This window comes from Nicotiana tabacum, chromosome 16 (genome assembly GCF_000715075.1).
Source record: "Nicotiana tabacum cultivar K326 chromosome 16, ASM71507v2, whole genome shotgun sequence".
Taxonomy (NCBI): Eukaryota; Viridiplantae; Streptophyta; class Magnoliopsida; order Solanales; family Solanaceae; genus Nicotiana; species Nicotiana tabacum.
This window is the reverse complement of record NC_134095.1, coordinates 154,831,530-154,844,173: the sequence shown is the minus strand read 5'-3', so window position 1 is coordinate 154,844,173 and position 12,644 is coordinate 154,831,530. Positions and strand designations below refer to the sequence as shown.

At 42.3% G+C, this 12,644-nt stretch overlaps 1 protein-coding gene across 1 annotated transcript; it reads left to right on the top strand.

Annotated features, from left to right (window-relative positions):
• The first annotated feature begins 352 nt into the window (after window positions 1-352).
• On the top strand, window positions 353-11,130 carry LOC142170798 (uncharacterized). Its single transcript, XM_075233495.1, has 2 exons — window positions 353-1,233; window positions 5,531-11,130. Exon 2 carries the CDS (start codon window positions 7,329-7,331, stop codon window positions 8,511-8,513), a length of 1,185 nt encoding a protein of 394 aa, XP_075089596.1. The 5' UTR covers window positions 353-1,233; window positions 5,531-7,328; the 3' UTR covers window positions 8,514-11,130.
• Window positions 11,131-12,644: the final 1,514 nt, after the last annotated feature.

Sequence of the window (12,644 nt, the reverse complement as noted above, 5' to 3'; positions counted from 1 at the left end):
CCATCACTGTTCCTACTTCTGAACTATACGTGTCCTGATTCCTTTATAGCCAAGGATATGTAGGCAGCTCAGATACCAGGGCTCGATCACAATCTCCTTCCTCTTAGTTTTTGGTTTCTCTAAAAAAGGGTCGGGTCAAAAAACCTGTCTAGTCGTTCTTTGTCTGAAAACTCTTCGCGTTTCCAGTCAAAGAGGGGCAGCTGTAGACATGTGATTTTTTACCCTCCCCGAGATTGCACCCATTTTAGCGTAAAATATTTAGTTTAGGCCTAATATCGATATTTCAATTAGTTTTGACTCTTTTACTTTATTTTATCAAAACAATAAAATTACAAAATTATTTCTTCTTTTTAGTTGCTTTTAGTTTATATACCTTTCGTAACACTAAAAAATACAAAACAATAGTACCTTATTTTTTTTAATATAATATTTGAAAATACCAAAAAATAGGTTTGTTTTAACGATTAGTCTTATTTTATTTAAGTAAGATTAGTAAAAAAGGTAGTATTTTAGTCTTGTTCACGGAGAAAGAAAACATTTGGGCTCAAACGACCCGTTTTTAAGCTTAATTTTCGAACCTAGCCTATAATTTCCAAGCCCATAATTCCTAGGCCCATAACCCTTAACTTAAAAAACCCTATAAAAACTAGCCTAGACCTATAGACTAGAGGAGCTGACAGTCGCAATACACATACGAGACCCCCCCACTTGATCATCTTTTTCATTTGGAAAAAAACTCTAAGACCTATACACACAGGGAAGCAGCCACGAAAGAAAAACTTCAGCCATTTCTGATTTGAAAACACAACACCCCTCCTCGTCTCTGTTTCTTTTTCTTCACCTCACAACTAAGAAAATTCCTTCAACACCAACGAACCAACCTACTTTCATAAGGCTGGAACGATAGCCATTTTTTTTGAAAAAGACACACTAAAATGCACAAGAAACAGACCACAAAACGGATCCAACAAAAAGCAGAGAAGGCTATCACCAACCCAAAACAACCCCCAATCGCTATTCGCTGTCATGGAGTTTGTCAATTTTGTTTTCCTGGTTCTCCGGCGAGTTTCGAGGTCGCCAAAGGTTGTTGTTCGAGGTTGCTGCCGATTTTCGGTTGAGATTCTGATTCCGGTCGTATAGTGAAGTCAAGCTCTCTGAAATACAGAGCTCCGCCCTTGATGGTGCATTTTCTGTTTGTATTCTCTTATCCTGTTTGGAAAGGTTTCATTTCAGGTACTCCTCTATCTTCTCATTTTTATTCACTGTTAAGGTGTTTTTAGCGTGAGTAATTGGAAAACTAAAACGTTCGGATTTCAGTTTAGTCTCTAGGCTGAATCGATTCATCTATGGCTTCTTATATATTTTACAAAGCATGTTTGTAGGTATTAATCATGTTCTAATGGACCTTGTAATCCTCTGTGACTGGTCTACAACAAGTACTTGCAACGTATGCAAAAAAGCAATAGATGGGAATTGAGAGGCATAGATTCTGCTGTATATATTAGTGTCAGCAATGTTCTATATTTGACGTGAAGAATCCATTAGCTTAAATAACAAGATTTCTGCTAACAAATACCAAAAATGTTCTATTTTTTTATAATTGAAAAGACTAAATTTGCTCTTGTATATTTGAAGGACCATATTAGACTTATCCTCATAACTGCGGGTATGGCTCCCATGGCGTGGTTGTAGCACTTAATTTCACATTAATTTTAAATATGAACATCCTTAGTTCGCTTTAGTTGAATACTTTTCCTTTAATAAAACTGAGGCGTGCCATTCATACAATTGAATCACATAATCTATGGCCCTCATATTAATTATCTTAGCTAATATAGAAAAATGCCTTGAACTCTTGCAGTTTGCTTTAGGCACATTAATTAAATAAACTATCATAGCTACGGGTACGGTTCCCGTGACGTAGTTGTGATGCTTAATTTTTAAAATTCGGGGGTACATTTATGTGACCCGGCCCCAATTTAATCTTGTTAAATAAATAAACACGTTGTGGATCGTGGGTACGGTTCCCGTGGGATAATTCGCAATATGTAATCAAATAATTAGTTGTATGACAATCGAATTATTAAAAGCGATTTTAAAAGGGATAAAATGCACATAGGTTTCAAAAATGTTTAAAATCAGATAAATAGGTCAATATTAACAGTTGAGCGACCGTGCTAAAACCACGGAACACGGGAATGTCTAACACCTTCTCCCGGGTTAACAGAATTCCTTACCCAAATTTCTGTATTTCGCGAACTACAAAACAGAGTCAATCTTTCCTCGATTCGGGATTTAAAACCGGTGACTTGGGATACCATAAATCATCCGAAGTGGCGACTCTGAATTTTAAATAAAATAATCCGTTTTCGATTGTCACTTAAATTGGAACAAACTCCCTTATACCTCTCTCGGGGTAGTAAAAAGGAGGTGTGACAATGGTTTCCAGACTCTATATTTGCGGCCTAGTAGCACCAAATATATGTTGAATATAATTGAACAAAGTTTGTGTTTGATCTATCAGTTATTTGGCGTATTTTTGAGTATAAGAGATACTTAAACTACAGGAAAAATATGTTAAAAGGCACTACATTTTACTACGCTAAAAGTCACTATATTACATTACCCTAAAAGGCACTATATTACTTGTCTTTAAGCCAAAAAATAATTTAAACCACATAAAACAAAACAAATACATTGTAATCACAAAAATACATATAAAACAATAATAGTTATTTATTAATATTTTTATTAACAAATAATAACATTTCACAATTATATTAGATTTTTTTACAACATTAATATAACGAACTGACCGGTCGTTTCATGAGTTACCGCTCTGTTTCCTCCATTTCTGCTTCTTTATGTCTAGTTCAGTTGTATTATGCGGTATCAGGTTGGTTGGTTTGGGTTCGGAGTAATTTTGTAGAGAAATGGGACACTTAGTCTCTTAAGTTGGTCATTTAGTTGGAAAAGTCAACCGGAAGTTGACTTGTGAGTAAACGATCTCAGAATTTGGTTTTATGATTCGGATAGTTTCGTGAAGTGATTTGGGACTTAGGAGCGTGATCGGAATGTATTTTGGAGGCGTGGCAGATTTAGGCTTGAATTGGTGAAATTGGAATTTTGGCGCTTTCCGGTTGGTAGTGGAAATTTTGATATCGGAGTCGGAATGGAATTTCGGAAATTGGAGTAGGTCCGCTGTGTCATTTGGGACGTGGGTGCAAAATTTCAGGTCATTCGGACGAGGTTTGATAGAATTCGGAAGTTTTTGGAATCCTTAGGCTTGAATCCAAGGGTGATTTGATGGTTTGATGTTGTTTTGAGCTTTTTGAAGGTTAGAACAAGTTTGAATGATGTTATAGGATATGTTGGCATGTTTGGTTGAAGTCCCCAGGGCCTCGGGTGAGTTTCGGGTGGTTAACGGATCAAATTCTTGTTTTGGAGAGTTGCAGATTTCCTGGTTTCTGTTGCAGGCATTTTTGTTCTTTGCGATCGCGTATAAGTGTTCACAATCACGTAGGCTTAGTTGGGTAGAGGTGAAAGTTGTTCAACGCGATCGCAGAGGTCAGGACGCGATCGCGATAGGCTGTGAAGTTGTTGTTCGCGAACGCGTCGCCAAGGTCGCATTCGAGTAGAAGGGAATGAGCTGGTGAGAGGTGAATAGGTTTGTTCTATGCGATCGCGTGGGTGAGGCTGCGATCGCGTAAGGTAGCTAAGGCAGTGCATCACGATCGCGTGGAGTTTTATGCGATCATGTAGGGTTAAAATGAGGGCAGTTAAATTATGTGATTCGCGATCGCGAGGGTCTTTCCGCGATCGCGATTAAGGAAAATTTACCTGGGCAGAATGTTTAAATAGTTGCCTTCGCGAATTTTAGCCATTTTCCACCATTGTTGAGCGGATTTGAAGCTTTTTGAGAGGGATTGAAGAGGGATTCGAAGGGAAACACTTGGAGGTAAAAAATTTGAACTCAATACTCGATTCTATGATGATTTCTAACTATTTATTCATGAAGTTAGTGGGATTTGAAGCCTAAAATTGGGAGATTAGGGCTTGAGATTGGAGAGTGTAAATTGGGGATTTGAGGGACCATTTGAGGTCTGATTTTGATGTTCTTGGTATGTACAAACTCGTGAGAGGATAAGGATTCTATTAATGTAATTTCTATTGGATTCCGAGATGTGGGCCCGGGGGTCGGGTTTGACCAATTTCGGGATTTTTGATGTAATTTGATTATTTTCGCATGAGCTTCGTTCCATTAGCATATTTTAATGTTATGATTCTGATTTTGGATAGATTCAACGCAAGTTGAGGCCGAGTCGAGAGGCAAGGTCATCGCGAAGTAGTATTTTATCCGGTTTGAGGTAAGTAACGATTGTAAATCTAGACCGAGGGTATGAAACCCCAAAATTTCGTACTGTTTTGATAAATGAGGTGACGCACATGCTAGGTGACGGGCGTGTGGGCAAGCACACGTAGGGATTATGACTTGGTCTGTCCCGTGGCGACTGTATAGTTGCATATTTTGCTATATTGTATATGATATCCATGTGTTTTACAAATTGGTTTAATAACTTGGGCTGAATGCCATGTTTGGAGCCTTGTACCGACCTGTTTAGAACCTTAGGGGTATTTTACTACTTCCCTCACACTGTTTCGATTTGAAAGCATATCCTCAGTCATGTTTTATCTGTTTATTATTTAATCCGGTTTTAGCACTCCACTTCTTAAAATATGAAAACTGTTTGGGCTGAGTTTCCCTAATTTTCACTGATATGCCCGAGTGGCCGTGAGGTTGATGACTGAGAGAGATTGAGGACCTAATGGTGAGGAGTATACATATATATTATGGATCGGGTTGCACGCCATATATATATATATATATATATATATATATATATATATATATATATATATATATATATATATATATATATATTATGGATCGGGTTGCACGCCGCAGCGATACTTATATGGATCGGGTTGCACGCCGTAGCGATATATATATTGGATCGGGCTGCGCGTCACAGTGATATGACGATTGGGCTGCAGGAGCTCCTCCGGAGTCTTTACACCCCAAGTGAGCGTAGTCGACTATATATTATGGATCAGACTGCATGTCGCAACGGTTATTATTATTATTAGTATCTATTGAGCCGGAGTGCTGAGTGTGAGTACTGATTGACGAGAGGTGAGTCACGAGTGACTGAGACCAAGAAACTATGCTTATGAGTGATACCTTGCCCGAAGGGCTTGTTTACGATATTTTTCTGCTTTCACTCCTCTTTTATACTGAGCCTTTGTTGAAAAATGTTGAATAAATGTTTTAAAGGATTTTAATTGAAACTGGAGTTTTTACGAGATAACTTGGCTATTGAACTGTAAATTTTTACTTGATATTTCTGTTGAAATTTTCTTGATAAGCATGCATATGATTCTAAATGCTCGTCACTACACTCAGGCTTTATTTACTTTAGTTACTTACTGAGTTGGCGTGCTCACGTTACTTCCTGCACCTTGTGTGCAGATCTAGGTGCCCGAGCATCAAAGTGAGAGCTTCCAGCACTCTCAGAGTCTTATCTAGAGATCTTAAGGTAGCTGCACGACGTTCACAGCCCTACCTTTCTCCTTCCTATTCTAGTATTTTATATTTTAGACTTGTTTTGTAATGAGTAGACAGTGTAGAGTGTATTTAGTGGCTCATGACTAGTGACACCAGATTCGGGTTGTGTTGATGTATTTTTGTACTTATTCCGCGTATTTCTTTAATATAATCTTTGAGACTTAATCTATTTAGAAAAGTGAATTTATAAATGATCTCCATATTGTTCGTGTTGTTTTTGGGCTAGCCTAGTACTGTAATAGGCTCCATCACGACCAAGGTATTTGGGGTCGTGGCAAGTTAGTATGAAAGCCTAGGTTACATAGGTCTCACGGGTCATGAGCCGGTTTAGTAGAGTCTCCGGATTGGTATGGAGACGTCTGTACTTATCCTCAAGATTCTGTGGAACCTTTAGGAAACTTCACATTCTTGAAATTCCTGTCGTGCGAATCTGTTGATTCTAGTACTAAAGTTCTTCTATTTTATTCTCTCACAGATGGTGAGGACACATGCTACCGGTCAGGACAGACGACCACTAGTACCACCAGTTGGGGCCACTAGAGGTAGAGGACGCGGTCGAGGCCGTGGTAGGGGCAGGGGTGTGGCTCGCACAGCAGCTAGGGTAGCACCTACAGATCCACCAGCCGTCCCAGTTCATGATCAGGTCCCAGTTGTGGACGCTCCAGTAGCACCAGCTCAGGCACCAGCTGTGCCTGTTGTGATTCCAGGCCTTCAGGAGGCCCTAGCTCAGATTCTATCAGTATGCAATGGCCTGGCTCAGGTGGTCTCAGTTACTACGGTCGCAACTACTTCTCAGGCCGGGAGAGGTACCTAGACTCCCGCTGGTCGCACACCTGAGCAGGTAGTGCAGGGACTTCAGACACCGGGGGCAGCTCCAGCCCAGCCGGTTGCACAAACCCAGGATTATGTGGTACCAATTATGCTTGATGACAAGCAGCGTCGATTGGAGAGGTTTGGTAGACTTCAGCCTCCGACTTTCAGTGGTATAGAGGGCGAGGATGCCCAGGGCTTCTTGGACAAGTGTTAGAGGATTCTTCGTACAGCGGGTATTCTGGAGACCAACGGGGTAGCATTTACTACTTTTCAGTTTTCTGGAGCTACCTTTACTTGGTGGGAGGCTTATGAGAGGCGTAGGCCTGTTGATATAGCGCCCCTTACCTGGAAGTAGTTCTCTGTTCTCTTTTTGGAGAAGTATGTGCCACAGTCTCGCAGGGAGGAGCTGCGCAGGCAGTTTCGAGCAGTTGCGTCATGGTGATATGAATTGATACAGTATGAGATAAGGTTCTTGGAGTTAGCTCGTCATGCTGTTTGGTTGGTTCCTACGGACAGAGAGAGGATCAGGAGGTTCATTGATGGCCTCATATATCACCTTCAAATTCTCATGACTAGGGAGAGGGTGTCTGGTGCTACTTTTGAAGAGGTTGTTGATATTGCTCGCGAGATTGAGTCAGTTCATCGCTAGGAGCAAGATGAGAGGGAGGCTAAGAGGCCTCGGGGATCTGGTAGTTTTAGTGGTGCTCCTTTGATAGGTCAGTTTCAGCACGGCAGAAGCCGTCTATTCAGACATGCTCAGTTAGCTCGCCTAGTTCATTGTGAGGCATTATCGGGCCATGGTTCTCATAGCTCACATCAGGGCCATTCATCACTCAGTGCCCTACCAGCCTAGAGTTTGTCTCGTGCTCCATCGGTTCAAGGTTATTCCATGCCAGGTCCTTCTACTGGTCATTCCGGTGTTATGGGTTCCTTTCACTCCCCGTTCCCCGCACTAGGGAGTTGTTACAAGTGTGGAGAGTTTGGACATACGAGGAGGCAGTGTCCTCGTCTTCTTGAGGGTCCGTCTCAGCAGAGGAGTCAACCCTCGACTTCAGCTCCAGTTACTTCACCACCCGCTCAGGCAGCTAGGGGTGGGGGTCAGTCAACTAGGGGTCTCCCCAGAGAGGGAGGTCGATCAGGTGGTGGTCAGGCCCGTTTCTATGCACTCCCAGCCAGACCAAATGCTATGATTACAGGTATTGTCTCAGTCTGCCACAGAGATGCCTTTGTATTATTTGATCCTGGTTCCACTTTTTCATATGTGTCATCATATTTTGCTCGTTATTTGGATATGCCTCGTAAGTCTCTTGTTTCATCTGTTCGTGTATCTACTCCGATGGGCGATACTATTATTGTGGACTGTGTATACCGGTCATATGTGGTGACTATTGGGGGTCTGAAGACCCGAGTGGACCTTTTGTTGCTTTGTATGGTGGACTTTGATGTGATATTGGGCATGAATTGGCTATCTCCGTGTCGTGCTATATTGGATTGTCGTGCTAAGACAGTAACGTTGGCTATGTCGGGTGTGCCACGGATTGAGTGGAGAGATTCGATTGATTTTGTTCCCAGTAGGGTGATTTTGTTCTTGAAGGCCCAGCGGATGGTTGGAAAAGGTTGTCTTTCATACTTAGCCTTTGTGAGGGATGTTAGTGCAGAGACTCCTAGTATTGATTTTGTTCCTGTAGTGAGGGATTTTCCCGATGTATTTCCTGCAGACCTGTCGGGCATGCCACTGGACAGGGATATTGACTTTTGTATTGATTTGCCGGGCACTCAGCCTATTTCTATTCCACTGTATCGTATGGCACTGGCGGAGTTGAAAGAATTGAAGGAGCAGCTTCAGGAACTCCTTTATAAGGGGTTTATTCGACCTAGTGTGTCGCATTGGGGTGCGCCTATTCTATTTGTGAAGAAGAAGGATAGCATAATGAGAATGTGCATTGATTACAGGCAGTTGAACAAAGTTACAATCAAGAACAAGTATCCTTTGCCTCGTATCGATAATTTATTTGACCAGCTTCAGGGAGCGAGAGTGTTCTCCAAGGTTGATCTCCGGTCAGGGTATCAGTAGTTGAAGATCAGGGACTCGGATATTCCTAAGACAGCTTTCAGGACCCGATATGGTCATTATGAGTTCCTTGTGATGTCTTTTGGGCTGACCAATGTCCCAACAGTGTTCATGCATTTGATGAACAACGTGTTTCGACCTTATCTCGACTCGTTCGTGATTGTTTTAATTGATGATATTCTGGTGTACTCACGTAGTCAGGAGGAGCATGCACAGCATTTGAGAGTTGTGTTGCAGAGATTGAGGGAGGAGAAGCTTTATGCAAAGTTCTCCAAATGTGAGTTTTGGCTCAGTTTAGTGGCTTTCTTGGGGCACGTGGTGTTCAACGGGGGTATTTAGGTTGATCCAAAAAAGATAGAGGCGGTTCAGAGTTGGCCCAGACCGTCCTCAACCACAGAGATTCACAACTTTCTTGGATTGACGGGTTATTACCGTCGGTTCATTCAGGAATTTTTATCTATAGAATCACCCTTGACCAAATTGACTCAAAAAGGTGCTCCATTCAGATGGTTGGATGAGTGTGAGGTGAGATTTCAGAAGCTCAATACTGCCTTGACCACAACTCTAGTGTTAGTTTTGCCATCAGCTTCAGGTTTATATACCATGTATTGTGATGCTTCGAGAGTTGGTATTAGGTGTGTGTTAATACAGGAGGGTAGAGCGATTGCTTATGCTTCTCGCCAGTTGATGCCCCATAAGAAGAACTACCCTGTTCATGATTTGGAGTTGGCTGTCATTGTTCACGCGTTGAAGATTTGGAGGCATTATTTGTATGGTGTGCCTTGTGAGGTCGTAGCCTCCAGCACTTGTTTAAACAGAATGACCTCAATTTGAGGCAGCAAGGATGGTTGGAGCTGCTAAAGGGTTATGATATCATTATCTTGTACCATCCGGGGAAGGCCAATATAATGGCAGAAGCCTTGAGTAGGAAGGCAGTGAGTATGGGCAGTCTTGCATTTATTCTTGTTGGGGAGAGACCTTTTGCAGTTGATGTTCAGGCCCTGGCCAATCGGTTTGTGATGTTGGATATTTTAGAGCCCAGTCGGGTCTTAACTTGTATGGTTTCTCGGTCTTCCTTGTTTGATTGTATCAGAGAGCGCCAGTATGATGATCCTCATCTGCTCGTCCGTAAGGATAGAGTTCAGCACGACGATGTCATAGATGTGACTATTGGTGATGATGTGGTATTGAGGATGCATGGCCAGATATGTGTGCCCAATGTGGATGAGCTTTGGGAGTTAATTCTAGAGAAGGCCCATAGCTCGCGATATTCCATCCATACGGGTGCCGCGAAGATGTATCAGGATCTGAGACAACATTATTGGTGGATGAAATGAAGAAGGATATTGTGGGAGTTGTAGCTCGGTGTCTCAATTGTCAGCAGGTGAATTATGAGCATCAGAGACTGGGTGGCTTGCTTCAGTAGATAGATATTCTAGAGTGGAAGTGAGAGCGGATCACCATGTACTTTGTAGTTGGGCTCTCACGGACTTTGAAGAAATTAGATGCTATTTGGGTGATTGTGGATCGGCTGACCAAGTCTGCACACTTCATTTATGTGTGTACTACTTATTCTTCAGAGCGGTTAACAAAGATTTATATCCGAGAGATTGTTCGCTTGCATGGTGTCCCAGTTTCCATCATTTCAGATAGAGGTACTCAGTTTACTTCATAGTTTTGGAGGGTCTGCAGTGAGAGTTGGGTACTCAGGTTGAGTTGAGCACAACTTTTCACCCTCAGACGGACGGGCAGTCCGAGCGCACCATTCAGATATTGAAGTACATGTTGCGCGCTTGTGTCATTGATTTTGGAGGGTCATGGGATCAGTTTCTACTGCTCGTGGAGTTTTCTTATAACAACAGTTATCAGTCGAGTATTCAGATGGCCCCATATGAGGCTTTATATGGGAGGCGATGTAGATCTCCAGTTGGTTGGTTTGAGCCGGGCGAGGCTAGGCTATTGGGTATAGACTTGGTACACGATGCTTTGGACAAGGTGAAGGTGATCCAGGAGCGGCTTCGTACAGCGCAGTCAAGACAAAAGAGTTATGCTGACAAGAAGGTTCGTGATGTGTCCTACATGGTTGGGGAAAAGGTTCTACTAAAGGTTTCACCCATGAAGGGTGTTATGAGATTTGGGAAGAAGGGTAAATTGAGTCCTCGGTTCATTGGGCTTTTTGAGGTGCTTCGGAGGATTGGGGAGGTGGTTTATGAGCTTGCTTTGCCACCTAGATTGTCGAGTGTGCATCCGGTATTTCATGTCTCTATGCTCCGGAAGTACATTGGCGATCCGTCTCATGTTTTGGATTTCAGCACGGTTCAGTTGGATAATGATTTAACTTATGATGTGGAGCCAATAACTATTTTGGAGCATCAAGTTCAAAAGTTGAGATCAAAGGATATAGCTTCAGCAAAAGTGCAGTGGAGAGGTCGGCCCGTGGAGGAGACTACCTGGGAGACCGAGCAGGAGATGCGGAGCAGATATCCTCACCTATTTGAGGCTTCAGGTATGTTTCTTGACTCGTTCGAGGACGAACGTTTGTTTAAGAGGGGGAGGATGTAACAACCCGGCCAGTCGTTTCATGAGTTACCGTGTTTCCCCTATTTCTGCTTCTTTATCTCTTGTTCAACTGTATTATATGGTATGGTGTTGGTTGGTTCAGGTTCGGAGTGGTTTTGTAGAGGAATGGGGCACTTAGTCTCTTAAGTTGGTCATTTAGTTGGAAAAGTCAATCGGAAGTTGACTTGTGAGTAAACGATCTCAGAATTTAGTTTTTATGATTCGAATAGCTTCGTGAGTTGATTTGGGACTTAGGAGCGTGATCGGAGTGTATTTTGGAGGTCCGTGGTAGATTTAGGCTTGAACTGGCGAAATTGAAATTTTGGCGCTTTCCGGTTGGTAGTGGAAATTTTGATATCGGAGTCGGAATGGAATTCCGTAAATTGGAGTAGGTCCGTTGTGTCATTTGGGACATGTGCAAAATTTCAGGTCATTCAGACGAGTTTTGATAGACTTTTTGATCGAATTCGGAAGTTTTTGGAATCCTTAGGCTTGAATCCGAGGGTGATTTGATGTTTTGATGTTGTTTTGAGCGTTCTGAAGATTGGAACAAGTTTGAATGATGTTATGGGATGTGTTGGAATATTTAGTTGAGGTCCTGAGGGCCTCAGGTGAGTTTCGGGTGGTTAACGGATCAAATTCTTATTTTGGAGAGTTGCAGATTTTCTGGTTTCAGTTGCAGGCATTTTTGTTCTTCGCGATCGCGTAGGCTCAGTTGGGCAGAGGTGAGAATTGTTCAACGCGATCGCAGAGGTTAGGACGCGATCGCGATAGGCTGTGAAGTTGTTGTTCGCGAACGCGTCGCCAGGGTCACATTCGCGTAGAAGGGAATGAGCTGGTGAGAGGTGAATAGGTTTGTTCTATGCGATCGCGTGGGTGAGGCCGCGATCGTGTCAGGTAGCTAAGGCAGTGCTTCGCGATCGCGTAGAGTTTTATGCGATCGCTTAGGGTTAAAATGAGGGCAGTCAAATTATGTGCTTTGCGATCGCGAGGGTCTTTCCGCGATCGCGATTAAGAAAAATTTACCTGGGCAGAATGTTTAAATAGTTGTCTTCGCAAATTTTAGTCATTTTCCACCATTGTTGAGCGGATTTGAAGCTTTTTGAGAGGGATTGAAGAGGGATTCGAAGGGAAACACTTGGAGGTAAGATTTTTGAACATAATACTCGATTCTATGATGATTTCTAATTATTTAGTCATGAAATTAGTGGGATTTGAAGCCTAAAATTGGGAGATTAGGGCTTGAAATTGGAGAGTGTAAATTGGGGATTTGAGGGACCATTTGAGGTCCGATTTTGATGTTTTTGGTATGTACAGACTCGTGGGAGGATAAGAATTCTATTGATGTAATTTTTATCGAATTCTGAGACGTGGGCTTGGGGGTCGAGTTTGACCAATTTAGGGATTTTTGATGTAATTTGATTATTTTCGCATGAGCTTCGTTCCCTTAGCATATATTGATGTTATGATTCTGATTTTAGATAGATTCGACGCGAGTTGAGGCTGAGTCCAGAGGCAAGGGCGTCGCGGAGTAGTATTTCATCCGGTTTGAGGTAAGTAACAATTGTAAATCTA

Excerpts from the sequence above, each read along its gene's own strand:
- LOC142170798 (XM_075233495.1), top strand. The coding sequence starts at position 7,329 with ATGCCAGGTCCTTCTACTGGTCATTCCGGTGTTATGGGTTCCTTTCAC.